The sequence below is a fragment of the Mauremys mutica genome, chromosome 18, assembly GCF_020497125.1.
Source record: "Mauremys mutica isolate MM-2020 ecotype Southern chromosome 18, ASM2049712v1, whole genome shotgun sequence".
Lineage (NCBI taxonomy): Eukaryota > Metazoa > Chordata > Testudines > Geoemydidae > Mauremys > Mauremys mutica.
Window position 1 is genome coordinate 13,061,378 of NC_059089.1, and position 22,393 is coordinate 13,083,770.

The window sequence follows — 22,393 nt, forward strand, 5'->3', positions numbered from 1 at the left end:
CTATTCACCAACGGAGAAACTATTTGATTGTTGTACTCTCTCTTTAATAGAAGTCTGCATTTGTAAAAGATTAAGGCAGGTCATTTGCATATAAGTTCCTTGGTGCGGAAAGGGGTAATTTTCAACTGTCATGTCTGAGGGCTGACATGAAGTATGTGCGTACAGTTTCCTACAGTTATCCATGACATGTAGGCGCATTATCCCATCTTTCATAAGCTGCCAGTCCAATTCTGTGGGGTTTTGGGAAATGCATCCCCCAGGGAATATCCACAATCAGCTTGATCTGGACTGCTAATGCTTGCTTTCTGATCTTTACATTAACAGATCCGTATGACAGGGTATACATATGTCCTTCCATCTGTCTAGTGTCTCAGCATCTGATGTGGCTGCTCTCCGTCCTTTATTTAAGGAGTAGAGTATCTTTTCCATATGACATATCCTTCAGTTCAACTAATCTGTCAACATGCAAGCAAACTATTTTTTGCCTTGCCATACATCTTTTTGGAAGATTCATTAGGTCCAATGCACGTTTCGGGTGTAAAAACTGGCAGTGTCTAAGATGACACACTTCCACTCGGTAATGCAGAGAAGTCTTTCGTTCTGCTGCTTATCTCAGGCTTGACCTGCGGATCTGGAGGGAGGATTTTGACTTTAGAGAATGAACTATTTTAGCTGTGTTTCCCAATCATACAAAGATTACGCCCACCAACACTTTTCCTGCCATATACTCCCTCTCCCAACAATGGAAAAGAAATTCTTTCGGTCAGTGGGATTTAGGGTCACTGAAGGTAGAGACTAGAATTGGGTGAATTTATTTATTCTGTGTATTCTGGTAGTGCCTAGGAACTAAGAGAGGGCCAGCAAATTGCAGCAGACAATTTATTTGACCATTTTAGACCTTTGTCTGTTAATGAATGAGCCAAAAACAAGTTCATTATGTGAAATCGTCCAACTGGTTCTTTATATGAACCTATTCCTGCCTACAGATTGTGCTTGCAAACTCTTCATTTAAGTCCTTTTCTTTGAGTATTCACTGTTCTTAATTCCCTGTTGATGCTGCTTGTTTGGTTAAATGCTCTTGTTGTTTCTGTTTCCATCAAGGGCTGTCCAAGTGAGTGTTTACAATACAATTAAACATGCAAATACACAAGCAAATGTGAATGTGATTTGTGCCAATGGTTGACGGAGATGAGGGAAAGGGTCCAGGAATACCTGCTGAAGTGAATTCATGCCATTTGTTGCATTGTTTGGCCTTATTTGTACCTGTGTTTAGAAATACGTTTTGCACTTTTAGGAGGTTGCACGTTTCATTGCTTCTGTGGGCCAAGCTCATTGCACACACCGGCGGCTCTTCAGGGTTGCCAGGTGTCTGGTTTTCAACCAGAAAGTCAAGTCAAAAAGGGGACCTGGCAGTGTTGTCAGATGTACTGACCGGACACCAGAAATCTGGTTACTGTGGGGGGAAGGGGGGCACTGGGTCATCAACCCGCACTAGCCCCTGCTCAGCCGGGGCCACCTCTTACCTGCAGGCAGGCAGCAGGCTCTGCGTCAGGCTGCATCTCCCATCCCAGCTCTGGAGCAGAGGGAGCCCAGTTTGGGGGAGAGGGAGCAGGAGAGGATCCAGTGAGGAAAAAGGAGGGTGAGAGCAACAGGAGGAGGAGGAACCGGGGGTGAGGCCTCAAGGGAAGATACGGAGTAGGGGGTGGGACCTGGGGAAGAGGCACAGCTGGGGTGGGGTCTTGGGAAAGAGGCAGAGCAGAGGGTCCAGTTTTCAGAAAGTTGGCAACCCCAGCCTTCTTGCATCCCTTCATTCTGTGTGCCACCCTGCCATCCCCCTCTATTTCAGGAACTTGCTGCAGAAGCACTGGGCCTTCAGCTCTGTGGCAGCCCTTCTGGCAGGGTCCTGGGAAGCCCTGGGAGCCTGAGGAGCCCCAGGTCCATGATAGCTCACCTGGCAAGCTGCCTGGGAACTGAAATGTTCCCAAGTGAGTTTTGCTGGTGGAAAGTCATTCCCTTGAAAAATGTCCAACCAGCTCTACTCATTCCGTGTTGCCAACTCTGAGTCTCTTTAATGATCTTTAATGTTTTCTTAAAACCCCAGCTCCTGGAGTCCTGTGATTATCTGAGAAATTCAGGTTTCATTTTTTTAAAGTAAATTCCTAGACCTCATGGTTGAGGAGAAAAGATTAATAATGTGACTTCTTAAAGGCTGTGATAGACCCAGGCCAGTTGGGAACAGCAGAGTAGTAGAAGGGAGATATACTGGCCACTGGATAAGCAGTTTTCTGTTCCCTGGGTGACCAGAGCAGGGGCTGCTCCAGGCGGATGAGAACACCTGACTCCAATTAACTTGCTAAGAGTCAGGTGAGGCTGTTAAGCACCTGACTCTAATTAAGGCCCCTCTGATGCTATAAAAGGGCTCACTCCAGTCAGGCCAGGGGGAGCCAGAGGAGAGGAAGTATGTGCGAGGAACCGGGAGCAAGAGGCGTGCAAGAAGCTGAGAGTGAGTAGGCATCCTGCTGGAGGACTGAGAAGTACAAGCATTATCAGACATTAGGAGGAAGGTACTGTGGTGAGGACAAAGAAGGTGTTGGGAGGAGGCCATGGGGAAGTAGCCCAGGGAGTTGTAACTGTCGTGCAGCTCTTCCAGGAGGCACTCTAGACAGCTGCAGTCGACAGGGCCCTGGGCTGGAACCTGGAGTAGAGGACGGGCCCGGGTTCCCCCCAAACCTCTCAACTCCTGATCAAACACAGGAGGAATTGACCTGGACTGTGGCTTCTACCAGAGGGGATGGTCTCTGGGCTGTTTCCCGACCCACAGGGTGAATCTGTGAGGCGAGCAAATCCACCAATAAGCGCAGGACCCACCAAGGTAGAGGATAAACTTTGTCACAGGCTCAGAAAGCAAATAAAAATCTTGTGATATTTGAACATTTAGGGTTGGCAACCCTTCTTGGTCCTCTTGAATTGAGGCTTCAGTCTTCAAATTATGTTCATATTATCATCTTGGTCTCCTTCCAACCTCTTCTACCAGTTGGTTCCAAATATGGACTGAGAGGAGAATTCAGCCTTAATATCAATTGAATCAGGTTTTCAGCTCTTCCTCAGAACTGAGGAAAGGTGAGATTATCCTAATGATAATAATAATTATCCCACTGATGATCTGCCTGTTAAATAGGTATCAAAATAATGCAGAATTCTTCCAGAATGTAAAGAAAGAAGATTTGCGAGTTCATTGTGGTGTTACAACAAAAGCAGAAGAGAAACTGCATCTATAAAGCAAGGGTGTTATTTTGCAAGAGACAGAGCTGAGTTGGTCATTTTGGCCCATCAAGTATTGAAGTATCCGTAACAAACTTAGCTCCTTTGTGAACGTATATGTGGGGTTTTATTGCTGTTGTGGGCCTGGTTCCAAGCCTTTCTTTTTCCAGCAGCAAATGTGTGTTTCATTTTGTTGCATAGAGTTTATGTGCAGGAGGTCTCTGTAAATATTCAGCAAGAATTAATGTCAAAAAATGAGATGAGAGGAGCAGAGACCTTGAGCTTGTTCTCTTTTCTTTTCAGTTTTTACTGCTGAACACTAATTAGGATAGAGACCAGAGGGAGGGTTAAAAGGTTACGTGTCAGGTATGGAACACCCAGGCTCCTTGGACCCCCCAGCTGCAAACCCCAGTGGGGTCAACTAAACCAGGCCATTGACTGGATGGGTCTGTCATGGAAGATCTTAAAACGTTAGGTCCTGTCTGCTAGGCAGAGATGGCCAGATGCACAGAGTGCGGGTGAGAGTCCACAAGGGATGGATGACAAGGTGCAAGAAGCCTCTTTCTCCCTCTCTGGGTAAGTCCACGGCAGCGAGCCTCCCAGCGAGCCTCCCAGAGTTGGGCTTGGAGCTCAGGCCTGGACGTCTGGAGAGGCAGGTGGGCTTCAGAGCCTGAGGTCCAGTCCAAGCTGCAACTTCAGAGCACTGTCTCTGCAGCTATTTTTAGACTGCTAGTGGGAGCCCCTCTAGCCCGAGTCTGTCAACCTGAGCGGGGAGGCTGGTGACCGCAGACTGAGTCGACATACGCCCGATGTTATTGTGCAGGGACCAGCCACCATGTAGTTTGGAGGCCCAAGCCCTGCCCTGATATCTGCCTGACAGGGTGTTGAAGAATGGCAACAGGGCAGGCCAGAGTCGCTGTCTCCTCCTTCCTGGGCCTGCGGAGCTGTTTGGGCATGAAACCAGGAGCTGGTGTGATAGCTTCTTTGTCAGCGTGTGATGCTCAGGGCCACCAGGAGGGGAGGAAAGCTGAGTCTTTTGATCACAGTTCCTTTTCGGGTGCCCGGTGTCAGCCCAGTGGTTCCACACACCCCAGTGCACCTGAAGGATGTCAAGTCTACGATATGGCTTGTAGTTTCAACTAGGAACCAGAGATAGGACTTGGCTGTAATTAATATTTATAATGGAAAGTACTTAGGCAACCTAAATATAGGGATCACTACCAGCTCTTTCTATAATAGTGGATTTTGTAGAGACAACAAATAGAACCTGTGGTGCTCTCTGGCTGTGAGTCTGATTAACACAGCCTTTGCTGTCTAGTGTCACCACAGGGGGGCTCCCTATGTCTTGGCCTGGATCATGGAAAGGACTATAGGGACACTAGGTATCCATCAGTGCTTCCCTTAAGAGTAAGGATCTGTTCTTGTATCCTAGGCCATAAAAGCTTCTCCCACGCCTACCTGTTGTGCAATGTGCTCTACAGTTATTGTCAGCCTGGCTGTCCTTGGACGCTCTGTGATATAAAAGGTGATATATAACTGTCAAGTATTATTAGAACAGCAGCCGGTCATTCATTGGAAGCAGAGTTCTGATTCCATAAGAGAGTCTGGTCATGACAGAAGATTGCCTTCAGCTCCTTCTGAAATGGTTGAGCTACTGGATTCAAAGGAAGGCTGACTTATTCCATGACCGCTCACTTTCTCTCTGTAGCTTAGGAGAGCTTCGGTGGTTCACCCAGGTAATACTCTCAGATGCTGAGATAAGAATGATGCCACCTGCTCCTCAAATATTGCATGCATAAGAAAATGTAAGCATGAATAACAAAAGGTATTTAATAGAAGAAAGGATGTAGTATGGTTTTGTAGTTAGTTCACAGTTCTTAGACTCAAGCGATCTAGTTTCTACTCCTAGCTCTCACACTGGCTTATTGAGTGACTTTGACCAAGTCATTTTATCTCTGCACCTCAGTTTCCCCAGATGTATTATGGGGATAATGATTCTAATTACTCTCTTCAGACAGAGTGGAGGGGGGCTTGAGGCTTAAGCAGTTATGGTGAAATTCACTCTATTGCAGAGGTCATCCAGCTCAAGGCCTCTGCACCACTTACATCCCACTTAAGCCCTCCAAATATAACTTAAATCAAATGCAGAGGCCTTGTGCCAAGTGGATTTCACTCAATGTTTGTGAAGCATTTTCAGACTCAGATGCAACGTGCTACAGAATTGCTAAATAGTATAACTGGAGCTTTAGCTAATTTGCTTAAAACATACATTCATTGATATATTGTTTTAAATTCTTGGATATAAGAATGAGTCTTATTCCAGCCAAAAGGGCTTTGGAGAAGCAGCAAGGGAAGTCTGTTTTAACAGAACTAGTTTGTGGAAAATATCCTTACACCACTTCTTTCTTTATTATTTGACTTATCTCCATGTTACAATGGTTCAGCATGTAGAGTCTGGAAAAACATCAGGGTAACGAGGGCAGAGTGAATATCAGATGGAGATGACGGATGGATAACAGGCAAATTACTGTATATTTCTCATGGGTCACTTGGCCTCAGTCTTGAAAAGAAAAAAAATAGGAATAAAAGAAAATAAAAGACAACTGAAACAGATAAAACAGACAGTGTTGCTGATGATCAAGTATGGTGCAATTTATTCCCCACAATGTACTTGTTCTTTGAAAATGTGTCCTCCTCGCAATTCACTGTAAATGAATTCTACTTTCAGTCTAAAAAGGTTGTTGTGTAGAAAGAGCACAATTCAGTTTGCCAGAACTACACCATCTTGCGTTCACCCCACATCCTCCTTTTCCCTCCCAAAAGCTGGCCGTCCAGGAAAAATTCTCATAGTTCTTTATAGTTAGTTGGCTTAATTTGCAGTTGGTCAGCTTAATTATTGATTATGAAGATAAGAATGCCCATATTGGGTCTGACCAAAGTTCCATCTAGCCCAGTATCCTGCCTTCTGACAGTGGCCAATTCCAGGTGCTTCAGAGGGACTGAAGAGAACAGGTGATCATCAAGTGATCCATCCCCTGTCACCCATTCCCAGCTTCTGGCAAATGGAACACCATTCCTGCCTTCACAGCATCCTCTAGCAAAATGTTCCACAGGTTGACTATGGCTCCAGTTTTTCAAGCTGCTGAGCAGCCTCTACTCTCACTGCAAGAATGAGCTCAAAGCTTTGTACCACTGCTAATAATAAACTATACAGAGGAGGAAGCTACCGAGATAACACATTTGTGTTCCTCAGCAGCACAATGCTATGCAAACCCATAGGTGTAGTCCCCTGTGAAACTGGACAGTGTAACTGTTGAGGTGGGTGAATTATTTTGGATGTATTAAGAGTCACTGTGAATCTTTGCCTAAAGCTCAGACTGAAACGCTGATATCTGAAACATATTGGATAACCTTTTGCACCATTTCTTCCTGAGCCTCTACTTTTCCCCATCCCAGCCAGGACCAGCAGCAGAAGTGTAAAAAATATCTGTTCTCACTGTATTTCTGAATCTCAGCCCAAGTTTGCGAAAGGATTTGGTGAGGATTTATGAAACATTTGAGAGAAATCTGTGCTGAGATTTGAGTAAGCCCTCCTCTCTCTTTACAAAAGTGAGTTTTATTGGCCAGAAATTAGGCAAAAATTGGTAATTTCAGGGGACATTTGCTTTGAGACTTCAAATTGGAATTCGAAAGTAAAATCTGATTCTGTTCCCACTTACACTAGATTTACACTGGCATAACTACATTACTGCCAGTGGGATTACTCTGGATTTACACCGATGTAAATGAGACAGAAATCAGCCCAGAGTACAGACCAATACTAACCAGAAGAAAAAGAAAAGTGAGTGTAGCCCTCAAAACTTGGATCAATTCCCCTTGAATTCTCCTCTTTTGAACCAACCAAAATCCAGGATTATTCAGATTAATGGTTGTCGTTCAGACCATTAAATAGATATTGGCCATTTGGAACATTCAGAAGTTGCTTATGGGCATTTGTGTAAAATACAGCTGTATTTTGTATTAGAGATTCCTTAGGGGAAAGTCCAGTAGAGTAGTATAGGGATGAAGCCAGTAGGATTCTATAGAAATTACGCCAGACTATTGGAATTTAATAAAGAATAACTTCGTATAGCAGGAATATGCTTAATTTATTCCGTTCTGCAGAATGGTTCAAAAGTCCTGTAGAAAAGCTATAATTTTCTATAAAATGCTCTAGTATTTTTCTGTAAGGATGAGTTTACACTAAATCCGTCCAAAGTTTGCAGAAATTCCCCAGTCTGACTCTGGCTCTGGTCCCTATAGTAAACCAAAGCAAAATTCAGAATCCAAATGTATTCAAAATGTTAGATAGTTCAGCTGTTTAGATGGTAAGCTCCTTGGGCCAGGGACTGTCTTTTACCATGTGTTTGGCAACCCGTTGGGGCCAAATAATAAGTAATTCGTATCTAGACCCAAATTTTACAACACTGCTGCAATTACTGTTGAGGCTTTTGATGATGATCTAAATCTAAAACATGACAAGCTTGAATCACCAGAACCATAAGAAAAGCCAAGACGAGCTTAGAATAAACTCAGTTTGTAGAAAGTTTATTATGTAGAACACCGTTGTATCAGCAGGAAAAAAAACCCAGACACCTCTCATAAACATTCAGGTTTTTAATCCAGTTGTTTACATCACTTTACATCATCTCCTTGGAGTCCTTTAATTTATTTTATCCTCTCCAAACATTTCTCTCTATTCTTCAGGCAGAAGAGCAGATCTAGGAAGTCTTGAGGACATTTTGCTGCAGTAAACAAACCGAAATTCCTAAACAGATTCAAAGTTGTAAGTGGGACAGTACTTGGAATGTACGTTTGTAGATTGAAGCCAGTCGTCTCCTCTTTTGGTTGCTGCCAGGACTACAATTTCAGGTTTGGAGTTCTACTTGCATATAGGCAGTGGGCCGGATTCAAATTGGAATCAAATACTTTGCTGTTCTTGCAACATTTTGGTTACACCATACCTCAAGCTTCTGCCTCATCCAAACCATCCAAAGTAGCTCTGAAAGCCTTAGTCTCTATTAATTATCATCATCCTCATGATTTATTATTAAACACATGGCCAGTGTCACAGATTTATACTGCTCTAAACATAGATGAGACATGTTTCCTGCTCCAGAGGATTTATTGATTCTGTCTTAAATGACTAGGAAAACTGAGTTTACTACCAGGAACAAGTCTTTATTGTAAGGTCAGACAAAATTGTACTGGAAACCCTGGGAGACTATACATCTTCATAGGATGTAACCATTTTGTGCAGATTTTTAACATGCACATAACATCACACTTTAAAATAAAAGAAAGTAAAAGCCCAGAAAATGCCTGTATTTTGGAAGGTGGTGGATCAGGAATAGATTAGATTGTATAACTGTTAATGGTGACAGAAGATCAGAAAGGCCTTGTTTTACTGTAGCATCCTTCCACTGCATCTCCAAAAGCAATATGTTCTAAAGACAAAAGCTAGGGAATTTCAGTACACCCAGCAAGGACCTAATGAATGAAAATGCTCCTTGCCGAACATGAATAGTGAAGAGAGCCATCGGTACGTCAGAGACTCATGTAGGGTTTAAAGCATGGATAGTGGAGGAGGAATGAAAGCGCTTGGGAACAGACCGGAGGACAAAAAATAAAACCAAACTGTCACACTTGCTTACACACACATTTGAAGTGTAGTCAAGTGAAAGGTGTCTCTCTGCGACAGTTGGGTATGTAGGTTCTGTGAGAAAGACAGCTTCATTCCTGGCCGCTTAAGATTGAGAAACCACAGGGAAAGAGAAGTTAAAATATAATTCCAGGTCCCTATGCTGTATGTCTGTCTGCCAAATGGCCCTATATAACGGCCAGATGCTGGTTTCATTGACATCAGGGAATCTTGCCATGCAATGGGACCAAGAGTTGGCCTGGAGTGATCATTGCTGATCATGTCTGGCATTGTAATGTTTATAGGTGGTTATCCCAATGGTCGGTTACCCCTGAAGAGGGGAATTCAAATTATGCTTTGGGTAATATGTGAAAACCACTTTGGTGGCTGTTCTTTAGTACATAGCAGACACTGGTTCACATATTAGACCACAGCATGCTTTGACATTACTGGCAGTCACTATTCAAGATAGGCCCCAAGACTAGAACATCAGAGGGTGTTATATCCTATAATGCATAGGTAAATGAGGTGCATCAACATCGCCTCATTGGGAATCTGGCCTGTAACATTTGCAGGTCAGAACTGAGTTGCCCTGATAATGGTATTGGGGGAAGCTTGCTCTCAGCCTGCCTGAATCTATAGCTGGTTCAAGCCAGTACTACCAATTCCTTTGAGGAGCATCAAATTCACACGAAGTTTAAAACAAAGTGGACCAGCGGCAAATCAAGGCCATCTTATGCAACTGATTCAAACCTGAAATTGTAGTCCTGGCAGCACCCAAAAGAGGAGACAATGCCTTCTGCTCTGTGGAAGTCTGAATTTATGTACAAGGAGAGAAGAGCTGCTCTTTTGGCGGTTAGGGATTGCCTGCCCTCCCTACTGCATGGGGAGATAGACCAATGAATGCCTCCTTCTGGAGATGGAGGGATGAGAGTGAGCAGCATTCCTTTTAAACCTGGCAATGAGAGCGGGCAGTTGGGAGACAGAGGAGTATGAAGGCCCTGCTCTCTGTTTCGTGTGATGTCCTGTGGATATTTTGTTATTCAGCCTCTTTGTTTTCCTGCTGCAAAGTGACACTTGTCTTTGAACATTAAAAGCAAAACAAAGTCAAGTGAAGAAAATCTTAAGGTTGAGTGTCGGGAAACATTTCCTGACAGTGAGGGCTAGAAGGCTCCTCTTACATCACAGAAACAACCACATTTAACAACTGTTGCTAGGCTGGACTGAACTGCAACCCAGCTCATGTGAATAGGCTCAAGCCATGGAATCATCAGGTTAAAACACTGTGCTCTATTTCAGATCTCTGCTTGCGTGAAAACATGTTGTTTTAGGCTCTCCATGCAGGTTAGCTCTGTCTGGGTCTAGCCCCGATGACTGAGCCACAATCAAGTATAAAAGCTATTGGTAAACTTGACTGTAGTCTATAAGGTGCCACAGGACACTCTGCTGCTTTTACAGATCCAGACTAACACGGCTACCCCTCTGATACTAAATACAATATGTTTCCCTAATATGATTTGGCACCGATATCTGACAAAGTGGAGTTCAGCAAAGTGGTACCTACTGTACAGGAGACAGGGCCCACTGTATCAGGGATAGGGATCAATGGGTAGGTGATGGGTCTGTTGTCCAGAAGACGGGCCTCACTGGCAGGAAATGGGCCTGCTCTCTAGGACCCAGGGCCCAAATAGATAAGAGATGGGCCTGACATATGGGAGAGGGAAATGGATTGATCTCCATATATGGGAGATGGTATGCATGCTGGATACGGGATGGAGCTGTTGCATAAGAGATGTACTGCTGGATGAGCTAACAAGCCTGCTGGATGGGGGATGGAGCTATTGTATAGGAAATGTGCTGTCAGTTGGGCTATGGAGTCTGTTGGAGACAGATGAAGCTGTTGTACAATGCAACTCTGGAGTGCTCCCCACTCTATAGGATAAAACTGTGCATTAGACAAATATGCCTGGGTGAACATTTGGATGGGAATGTGCATGAAATCCAATATGATTCAGTGTCCCCAATGGTCAAAAGCAGCCTGTAGCCGTTCTATGTCTAAAACAGATTCTAGCAGGGGAGACCTTTTACTAATGTACTAATGAGCTCATCGTGTTTTTTTGAGCTGGGCACACTCAAGGCGTCACAGGTTTTTTTCCATTACAGGGGTTACATATGCCTTGTTGTGTTTTGTTTTGTTTTGTTTTCCACACAGACTTGCCCTGACAGTTCCCCCATTCAGGTTTATATTGGAGGTACCATCTCGAGCCAATGAATTTATGAAATATATTGCTGGCACTCACGGAGAGCTGCATAAAGGAGTATTTCTAATGACGGTTGGAAGGGCTTTGATCCCTTTCCAAAAGTGCACTCATGTCTTTGAAATGCGAGTTTGGCACTAGTGCAGAGGCTGGGTTCCTTGGTTCTCTTTGGCATGGGTCCATGTGACGGGCGTTACGTCCTCTATCATGGGACCCACATAACCTTGAGAAGAGTAAGTGAGGCTCATAGATTGCACTGAATCAGATATTCTGGACTGATAGCAAAGAAGCAGCAGCAGCCAGAGGAGAGTCAAATCAGTCCAACACAATAACTGAAAACTGTTCTGACCTAGTAACTGTAGGGTCTGCCATCAGTGGCTGGATAAGAACTGCAGAGGTGGTTAATCTGTGGCTCTGTGTGTGTACTAATGTGGTGATGAGGGACATGGATGGGAGATTATTAGAAACATGGGGAGGAAGGAAGGAATAGATTTCTAAACCATATTTTCTCCTGTTCTTTCCCCCACACTTTAAAGCTTTGCATGGAGCCCCATAAATATGCTCTGATCATCTTGCATATATACACACTCCCAAGCTTACACTTATCCTTTTGTGTGTGTGCATGTTTACATACATATACCCAAGGGGCTGGCCTGAACATGATCTTAGTGTGTTCATGTATATATGCAAAAGGTCACAATGTGCCAGGGGAGTCACACACACACAATCTCCAAACACACCCCAGTTACACCCACCTATTATGTCCAGGGCCTACTCAGTGCTTACTCAATGTTCATGCCCACCACTGCGTCTGCTCCTTGCACCCAGCCTTGCCTCTGTCTGCCCCTGCCTTGAACTCCTCCTTGCCTGAAACCCTGCTCGCTCAAGTTTCTGCCCTCTGATTTGACCCCTGACTGTCTTCTGACTACTGACTCCAGCTCTGGCCCTAGTCCTTGATTCCTGGCACCCCCTCTGACCACTAGGCTAGACAGCCCTTGTCCCGGTTGGCTGACATTCAGCCCCCTTGCAAAAACACTCTTCGCATCCTGTCCTCACACCTACATATCCTAATCACCTCATTCACTGACTTTGAGCAACTCCCTGTATCAAATGGCAGATGCTCTGCAAACCCCTGGGTCAGTCTGTACCACATTATGGCTCCAATTCCAAAGAAGGGTGAGCCAGTGGAGTTAAACCAGTTGTGAACAGGGCCCACAGTGAGGTACCAACGGCCCTGCCTAGTCAGAGGCTGATGCACTCAGCTCTGGGTTAGCTATGGTAATATTCCATTTACAAACCATCCCTGAAGCTGAAAGAGTGTATTGTGGGTGCAAGACAGAGAGAGGTTGTGCTAGAGGGTATGGGAGCAGGGTGTAGCTGGTGAATGGCTTGTGAACATATTAGGCAAAAAGGTAGCTAAGAATTAGGAGGTGACAGCTTAGCTTCTTTGGAACCGCAGGAGAATGAGGATACAACTGCTGGAATGCTCCAATGCAGGGGTTCACAAACTCTGGGTTGGGACCTGGTCGCGACTCCATTTTAATGGGTTGCCAAAGCTAGTGTTGGCCTTGGGTCCCAGCAAGTCTGAAGCTAGGGTGACCAGACAGCTCATATGAAAAATCGGGACAGGGATGGGGGGTTATAGGAGCCTATATAAGAAAAAGACCCAAAAATCAGGACTGTCTCTATAAAATTGGGACATCTGGTCACCCTATCTGAAGCCCAAGCCCAAGCCCAAGCCCCACCACCCAGGGCTAAGGTTACATGCCACCCACCCAGGGCAGAAGCCTTTGGACTTCAGCTTGGGGATCATGTAGTCATTTTTGTTATTAGAAGGGGATCAAGATCCAATGAAGTTTGAGAGCTGCTGCTCTAATGTACAGTTGTGGGGGCTTCGCGTAGGCCCTACAGTCTGTCTGCTTCTAGCATGAGCAGCAGTGGCCTCTCTCTCTCTCTCTCTCAAACACATCAGTGTTCTCTCTCCAGTGTCTCACACACACCCTCGCCTATTTACACTTTCTCACACTCCCACAAGGCTGCTCTCTGGCTCTCTTCTCATTCACTGACCTACCATCTCACACGTGCTCCTCTACATACACGTTCCCTCACACGATGTGACCCACGCTCCTACTTAGACCTGCAGGCGTGCACCTGCACAATTGCACACTCTCCCACATGGGCATACCACGCTGAACAGTGCACAGCAAAGACATTTCAAAGAAATGAAGAGCCCTCTGGCACTAGATTAACCTATAGAATCAGACCATTGTGCAAATATTTGCTGAACGGGCTCAAGGGGGCGGAGGGAGCGGGCTGTGTGTTTATGAGAGATGAACTGAGAACAGTGGAGAGATGAGAAATGTGCAAAGGGTCACAGTGTTGACCTGTCCTTCAGAACTTCAGCCACATCACAGGCCATTGATTTGAAGATAAATACTCTGTGGAATGGAAACAAAGCCCCTCTTACTGATGTCCCCAAAGAGCGTGTCTTCCTCAGTGAGTCAGCGGGGGCTTGGGGACACCCGGCCTTGAGCTATTTTGGAGATGGTGACTTCAGTGACTGGCAAGTAAACTATAACGGAAATGTAAGTCTGTTTTCCATTGGGGTGTCCTCCAGGGAAGGACAGAAAGATCTTGGTGCAGAGCCAGCTCCCCTAAGTTTTTTTTTCTTTTTTGCCCTTCTGGGAATGGAAGCCTTGTCAAGTATGCAAGGAACCCTGCTCACTGAATGTGAGTGCATCGAGTTCGTGAGAGCCGCACGCACACTCCTAAGGAAAGGAGGACTACAGGGAGCAGTCGTCCTGCTGAAGTATTCAGTTCCCTATAGAGTGGGTCCGGAACTTTTCAACAAAACATTTTTTTTTCACCAGAAAATGCCAATTCATCAAAAACCAAACTTTTTTTGCAGCAAGGTGTCGGTTTTGACACAGCTTGGCTTGGGAAGCTTTCTCAGGTTCAGTATGAAATTTTTGGTGTGAGAGAAAGATCAGGGAAGTTAACCTGGGTCCCTCACATTCCAGAGGAGTGGCTTAACCACCAGACTATTAGCTGTTCTAGGTTTGGGGGCTGTCTGGTTTTGACCACTTATTCCATCTTGGACCTGAGAAACCTTCCCTACAAAAGTGTAGCAGAACTAGAGAGGGGTTCTCTGCCTGATATGGAGCAAGAACTAGAACGTAGTTCTCCGACAGCCCAGATAAATGTCCTACCCACTGAACTATTTGCTTTTCACAATTTTATTTTATTTTATTTTGAAAGGCCTCGGTTTTGTTCTGCATGACAACAAAACCAAATGTGAAAACTTCAAAATTATTCATGAAATGGAAATCTTGTTTTCTGGCCAGCCCTACTTCCTAATAAATTATGCTTTATTCTCAAAGTGTTCCCTGACCATGTTGGTCTTAAAACCAAGGGTGATTGTGGTCCAGTAGATTGAGCATAGAACAAGGAGTTACCAACTTGAGTTCTAAACTTTAACTTGGTGACACACCTTGGGGATCTCTGTGCCTCATTTATCCCATCTGACAAATGGGAACAATGATGCTCCTCCACATTTCATATTTCCTGGCACAGTGGTTAATAACAGGAGGTCATGTGGAGTGGGGCTAAGAGAACCAAAAACAAGGGAAAGGGAGTAATATTACTCTTGGCAGGTCTTTAAGGAAATCACATCATTTGCTATGATGGATAATCAGCTGAACATGAGCTCCCAGTGTGATGCTGTGGCCAAAAGGGCTAATACAATCCTTGGCTATATAAACAGAGTAATATCAAGTAAGAGTGGAGAGGTTATATTACCTCTGTATTTGGCATTGATGCGACCACTGCTGGAAAACTGTGTCCAAGTCAGGTATCCATAATTCAAGAAGCATGTTGAATGATTAAAGGATTGGAAAACATACCTTCTAGTGACAGACTCAAGGAGCTCAATCTATTTAGTTTATCAAAGAGAAGGTTAAGGGGTGACTTCATCACATGTTATAAGTACCTTCATGGAGATGAAAAAATTGGATAATGGGCTCTTCAGTCTAGCAGTCAAAGCAGTATAAAAAGATCCAATGATTGGAAGTTGAAGCTAGACAAATTCAGATTAGAAATAAGGGGCAAATTTTTTAATAGTGAGGGTAATTAACCACTGGAACAACTTATCAAGGGGTTTTTTGGTGGAATTTTTTAAATCAAATGGATTTTTTTTCTGAAAGATCTGCTCTTGTTCAAAGAGGAAATTGATTCAGGGAAGTCCTATGGCCTGTGTTATGCAACAGGTCAGACTAGATGATCACAGTGGTCCCTTTTGGCCTTATCTATGAATCTGCAAATTTGAATTACTTCTCCAAACTGAGCCAAACCTCTAAAAACTTTTAAACTTTGTAAGACTTTCTGCATGACAAGAGTTGTGCCAGGGCTGTATCCTTGCAGCCCCCATCAATGGGCTGATTCTGATCTCAGATGAGTTTTACACCAATGTGACACCATTGTCTTGGTTGCAGGGGAAGCTCCAGGCACCAGCGCACCAAGCTATTTCCATTGAAAAAAAGAACGAGGAGGACTTGTGGCACCTTAGAGACTAACACATTTATTTGGGCATAAGCTTTGGTGGGCTAAAACCCACTTCATCTGAGGCATCTGATGAAGTGGGTAGGGTGACCAGACAGCAAGTGTGAAAAATCAGGCCAGGGGATGGGGGGTAATAGGAGCCTATATAAGAAAAAGACCCAAAAGTCGGGACTATCCCTATAAAATCGGAACATCTGGTCACCCTAGAAGTGGATTTTAGCCCACCAAAGCTTATGCCCAAATACATTTGTTAGTCTCTAAGATGCCACAGGGACTCCTCGTTCTTTTTGCTGATACAGACTAACACGGCTACCACTCTGATACCTATTTCCATTGAGTTGTCAGCAGGGCTGACTGGCTAAACTCCTGCGTGTTGGCTTGTTTCTCAGGAGAGCTGGGAAGGGGATAGGTGAGGGTGCATTAAGAAGTAGGATGGGAAGTAGTACATGTAAACCTGGAAGTTTTATATCCTGATTATCGCTTGTATTTTTGACTCCCTACATCCTTTGAGTGCAGTGAAACTAGCTCATTTCTTATAGATTTATTTTGGTGCAGTGCATTTGTTGAGTCTGAATGTACAATATCTGATACCCTCAGTATTTTCCCATGAGGTACTGGCTGCTTTGCTAATGAGGCATCAAGAGCGGAAAGCAGGTTTGTGTCTTTGTGCCAACACCACCACTTTCCACATCAACTTTTCCCTCGGTTTTTTGTTTGTTTCAGTTCTGTTAGAACACTGCCTGATTTCCTCACCCTCCCTTCACCTCCTTACACTGCACTCCATTGGGTTAGAGTGTTATGGTACGACGGGAACTTAATGGGTAGCATGGCATATTCTTTGGCAACAGCTGTGCCTGTGCCCAGACAAGGCCATTTCACACCTTTCCTGGAATACTCCAAAGGAGAGCTAAAGATTCTCAGAAAAGGCATTGAGTTTGGGGGCTGGGTTTGCCTCCTCAAAGTCGTGTGCTCCTATAACCCTGCAGATATCCCAGAATTTGTGAGGAAATCCCACAGTTCTTGGGGGATCTGAAACAGGCTTGGGGAATTTACTCAATGACCTAGTCCTAATTCTCTCATAGCGCACATCTCCCTCAGAAGGCCCTGTTGCCAATGGTTACTAGGCCTACTCCTTCTCCAAGAAGGTAGATGGAAGGGACCAACAACCGGTGGGAGTAGATGCTGGTTCAGTGGGGATGATGCCACGTAGAACAGTTCTCACTTTGCTATCTGCTAAACCCACGTAGGCCTGACCACTCAGGGCTTATGTGGGGACAGAGGGAGAGGAGAATGCGCCTGTAACAGCTCAGCTCCCCTCTCCACCCAAACACACACGAATACTAATTCCGTCTTAGAATGCCCACACTCAGGCTAAGTGTGGATTTTCCATTCTGCCATGTAATATAGACAGGCAAGAAACAGGTATCACATAGCTGTCTCCTCTGACAGCACCATAAGCGAGGTCAATTTTTCTTCCCACTTTTCCTGTTTTCTAAATTCTGCCTATAATAACCTCTCAGGAGCTTGCTGCTGAATTGTGTTTCCCTGCCGATCTTATCATCCTCCGTTTGTCAAACATTGCTTTGCTTTGCTTCTTTGCAGTGTTTTAATAAATCAAATCTAACCTTGTTGTGTTTACTTCCTTCTCCTTGGCACGCGTATCCTTTTGGATATAGCAACATACTGTAACCAGGGCCCTCAGTCAGGCTTAGACTTTCTGGACCTCAGCACGAACCTCTACCGCTTGGGCTAAAGGAATAACACCAGGAGCTGGTAGCAGTAATAGTCTGTTACCATCTGCTGCTAGAGTGAGGATATGAGACTCCTTGCTGCTGTGTTATGGAAGCAGGAGTATAGGCAGCAGCAACAAATTTAGAGCATGTATACAAGGCAACTGTTTACATAACTGGATTGACCAGCCATAATAGTAATAATAAAAAGGATTCTGCGGCAGTGTCAGGAAGGTAGACAATTCTGGGTATTTACCTTGAGTGTTGTGAGCCTTCATTGATCAATACTTAAGTGAGTTGAAATCCCCAGATGAAAGGCTCCATATAAATGCAAATTATTATGCCATATTTAGGATTAGGATGTTAAAATGTTCTCAACTGCTTGCCGTTCATTGGTTCATAAGGATCTCTACCTGGCTTTCAGCGTCCCAGTACTCCGCCAGTGCTGGTAATGCTGTTAGTAATAGTTCATTTATCTGTTTCAGAGCATACTTGGATGTCAACGAACTGAAGAACATACTCAAACTCGATGGATCCACACACCTCAATATCTTCTTCGCTAATTCCTCTGAGGAAGAGCTGGCTGGAGTGGCGACCTGGCCGTGGGACAAGGAAGCCTTGATGCATCTAGGTCAGTCTTAAAAGACGCTGCCCCTTTGCAAAGTTTTCTCAGGGGGCGGAAGAAAGGAAGACAATTATGCATTAAGCCCAGTTCTGATTTCTTATCATTCCACTAATAGTCTTATATAGTCAAGGGAAAAAAAATTCCATAATTCCCAGCTACTGGCTCACAACCAGGAAAATATTAGATTATAAAGCCAAAGCATATTATGGTATTTCTAGATGATGTCAGGCTGAAAATATTTCACCTTTTAAGTGAAGCTACTTTACAGGGCATCAGCCCCATGGGAGCACTTTGCAAAGGAGGTTGTGGGGAGGGCAAGAGGAGAATGCTGGACAGCACTGAATTATTAACCTTTGCCCATTACAGTATTAACCTTAGCCCATTACCTAGAATGTGCGCAGTTAGTTTTCCTCTTAAAATGCAATGCAGGTTTGTTGTTGTTCTATATCAGTTTGCAAAAAAAGCAAGCTGCAAAATCCCCATGTTTCTAATGTTCAATTGAGTGGAACTGGAGAGAATTTGCTACCCTGCAGCTTGGCCTGTGCATTTCTTAGCTAAGGTTGCTGAATATAGCTGCTATAGCCCCAGGTATCCAGAGGCAGCCACACAACCTAGCAGATGAGTCACTACGTGGATGCTTACAGTGCCAGAGGGGTTGTATCCTTCTGAAATGATGGCTGAGCCTCAAAAGAGACAGAGGGACAGGTTACTTAAGCACCCAAGAGTCTCGATATGCTTATCTGAACTACACAAACCTCCTGGTGGCAGCAAAACTGGACTGGAGATCTCATGAGAACAAAGTTGATCACGTTTTCCAGAGCTTCCTGCATCCAGTGTCACCTGGAAGCAGCAAATGCAGATTAAGGCAAAATGAACAACAGTGGAGGAAGTAAGTACTGTCATCCAGACTTTTCTGGACTGAGAATAAAGTCCAGTTCAGATTAGATGGAGGTTTGGGGGTGGCCATTTGGATCAATTCTGATATTATCCGAGCCAGATCATCTTCAGATTAAGGAAAACAACAAAGAAATGGCAAATGTAAAGTCTCTGTGAGAGATATAGGCAGAGCACAGTGTGTGTGTTCCTTCCTTTGTAACATTCTGCTTGTGAACTGAACTACAGAACGCAGGGGCGGCTCCAGGCCCCAGCACGCCAAGCGCGTGCTTGGGGCAGCATGCCGTGGGGGGCGCTCTGCCGGTCGCCGGGAGCGTGGCAGGCGGCTCTGGTGGACCTTCCGCAGGCGTCCCTGCAGAGGTTCCGCTGGTCCCGCGGCTCCTGGACCTCCCGCAGGCATGCCTGTGGATGCTCCACCGGAGCTGCGGTACCAGTGGACCCTCCGCAGGCACGCCTGCGGGAGGTCCACCGGAGCCGCGGGACCAGTGACCGGCAGAGCTCCCCCCGCGGCATGCCGCCCTGCTTGGGGCGGCGAAATGTCTAGAGCCGCCCCTGACAGAACGGCAGCCTCACTGATGGCTGTGCAGTGGTCTGGGAGTCTCCTCTACATTCAAAAGGACAATCCACAGAAAACAGAAGGTCACCACCCTCCCTAGTCAAGCAATTTGGTTGAAGCTGGCTGCTCCACCACAGGCAACCAGCATTTCACGCAGCACTCATCAGGGTCGCTCATACTACAGAAGGCGGCTAGTTAAGTACCAGTATAGAGTTCCCCCAAGAGTCATCACTCCTACACCATTTCTTACAGTGATTCCTGCTGAGAGAGTGGGATTGGAGTAGATGTGAATGCCCCATAGTCAGCATGTCCTCTTAGATGAAGCTAGGACTGACACAGCTCAGAGACTTCCTAAGAGCCAGTGCTCCTTCTGTAACTTCTTCCAGGACGGGCTGGGTCTAGTGTAGCTGTGAGTTCCCCTCCACCAACACTCCCACAACATTCTCTGCCATGACTCTGACAGCCTAAGACTGAAGTAGCCTGGATTGTCCTTAAGAGCCTGGGCCACTACTCCTAGAATGACTCTTGATGGGACTGGAATAGCTCCTAAAGCTCCTACCTCTATAACTATGGAGAGAGGCCTCTGCTTGGTAAAAAGTCCTTGTAGCACCTCCTGCTGGACCCAGAGAGACAGTGGAGCTCATTTGTAATTTTGATTAGTTGTCCTTTCACTTCTGTAAGGCTGATTGTCAACAATGTGTCTTAACAAAACAGCTTAAATTCAGCTTCTACGGCTTATTGACCGAATTCATTGACCAGAGGGAGATCTCACTGGAGAGCTAGAAAGCCTTTAACTGACAGTTTGAGGTTGACTCACAGTAAAAGTAATAATAATAATTTCCTGTCTTAACAGCCCTTCCTGCCCCATGCTTGGTTTGTGAGAATTTTATTTTAATCTTTCCTTTCTCACTCTCTCTTTCTCTCTTCCATAAATCCAATATGTATTTAATAAAAAAAATATGAAATATGCTCTGTAGTCCAGATCTAAGTGCTGGAACATAGCTTGCCTGGGTGAGGTAACTATCTTTTCTGTAAAACTACAATTGATTTAGACTCTTGACAGCTATGAAAAATAGACATCTTAAACAAAGGCAAAAATAAAACAACTCTGCCCAGCTGTTTCTCTGCAGTCCAGCTCCAGTGCTCTTTAGCCAGCCTTTATTGTGATTGCATCTCCGACTTTGGGGCATTGCCAAGATTACCAGTGATGGTAAATCCAAAATGTGGGCTTCCTTAGGGGGCTGTCACAAATGATGTAACAGAGATTCTCTCTGGGTGAAATTCACTCGCCCCACATAGCGCCCACTCAGGGATCTGTGTAGATGTAGTGCAGGGAGGATGGGAAGGCAAAGTCCACACGCTTCCCTCAGACAAAGAGCCAGGGTGCTGGGATAGCAGGATCCACCTAAACACCGATCCACAGCCCCTCAGTGTGACTTATACAAAGCTTGTGCAGAGACTAGTTCTGTGGCATGCAGGAGATGCGCAGCCACCCCTATAGGACTGCTAGGGGCTGACTCCTGGTGCAGCCCCATGCATGACTGAAGCAGTGCAAGCATATAAAAATGTGTTTCTTTTGCCTTCTCTCTCACATGCTCACTCGCCTCTTTTTTCCCTTCTGCACCACCCCCCGCACGCACACACTCCCTCTCCTCGCTCATTCACACACACCCCTTTATTGTTGCAACAAGAGTCAACGAACGGATGAGCATGAATAGAATCTGTGGTGTGTCATAACTTAGTGATCTCATCCTCACAGTGCTACAGCCTCTGATAAAATTCCTCCTGCCAAACCCTTTTGCTCCTCATGTTCTCTAACTGAACAGTGCATCACATCCACTTTTTCTTTTGCCCATGTTCTTTCATAAAACAGTTTTCCTTTACCTGAGTAAGGCACCAGCAATGTAGGTAAACACTTTAAAATAAAAAGGCTTGTGAAAAGCCGAGTTTAGCAAACTAAGGAAAGAAAATATGGAACTTCTCACTAACTCCAAACGTAGCGGAAGCCCGGCTAAAAAATAAAATGCTAACCATTACTTCAGTATGCTGCTGAACCTCCCTAACCTACCATTTACTTATCTACACGTGCCATAATTCACATGCAAAACCTGATCACCACTCACTTCTCTACACAGATTTAATATCCAAGCTAATAAGTTCTCATATTACTAAGATTTCCGGTTTTTTACACATTAGATTCCACGCCTTTACTAGTGTAATATGCAGTACTTTTTTCAGAAAATTAAAATTAGAGTGGCTAATAAATGAGCAGAGTATATTTCATCTGATATTTTCAAAGCTGCCTAGATGATTGGGACAACCAATTCCAGTTGATTTTAAAGCCTCACCCTTTGTAATGTGGACTATCCACACTTTTTTGTCCAGTTATTAATTTGCAGATATCAGCAATAAGCAACATGCCTCCTAGACTTTAACCCGAGTTAGCGGGGTTCTACCAGCTATGTCTTTATCCCATGTGAACAATGCACTGTGCATGTTCTAGGTATATTTTGTTTACTTGTCAGCGTCATATGTATTGTTTACAATCTGGAATGAAGAGCCATTGTATGTGAACATACTGGGCCAAATTCAGCTGTGGTGTAAGCTGCTGCAAAGCTATTGATTTTAGTGGGATTTTTGCCTGAGTGTCTGGTCCAATGCCCACTAAATCCAATGGAAAAACTCACATTGACATCAGTGGATTCTTTGGATCAGGAACTCCGAACTGGTTCCTTGGTTTCTCATCCTTTCAGTCCTATAGCCTGCCACTTTCATGTAAGCCCTTTGACTAGGATCTTGCAACTCCAGCATGCTTGGCAGAACTCTTCAGTG

General features: G+C 44.8%; 1 protein-coding gene across 1 annotated transcript in view; it reads left to right on the plus strand.

The window, feature by feature from the left end:
* Positions 1-22,393, plus strand: part of PAPPA (pappalysin 1) — a 221,626-nt gene that overhangs the window by 47,474 nt on the left and 151,759 nt on the right. Inside the window, exon 3 of the mRNA XM_044992846.1 lies at positions 17,972-18,117. Coding sequence (XP_044848781.1) covers positions 17,972-18,117 — 146 coding nt within the window. The remainder of the gene's footprint in view (positions 1-17,971; positions 18,118-22,393) is intronic.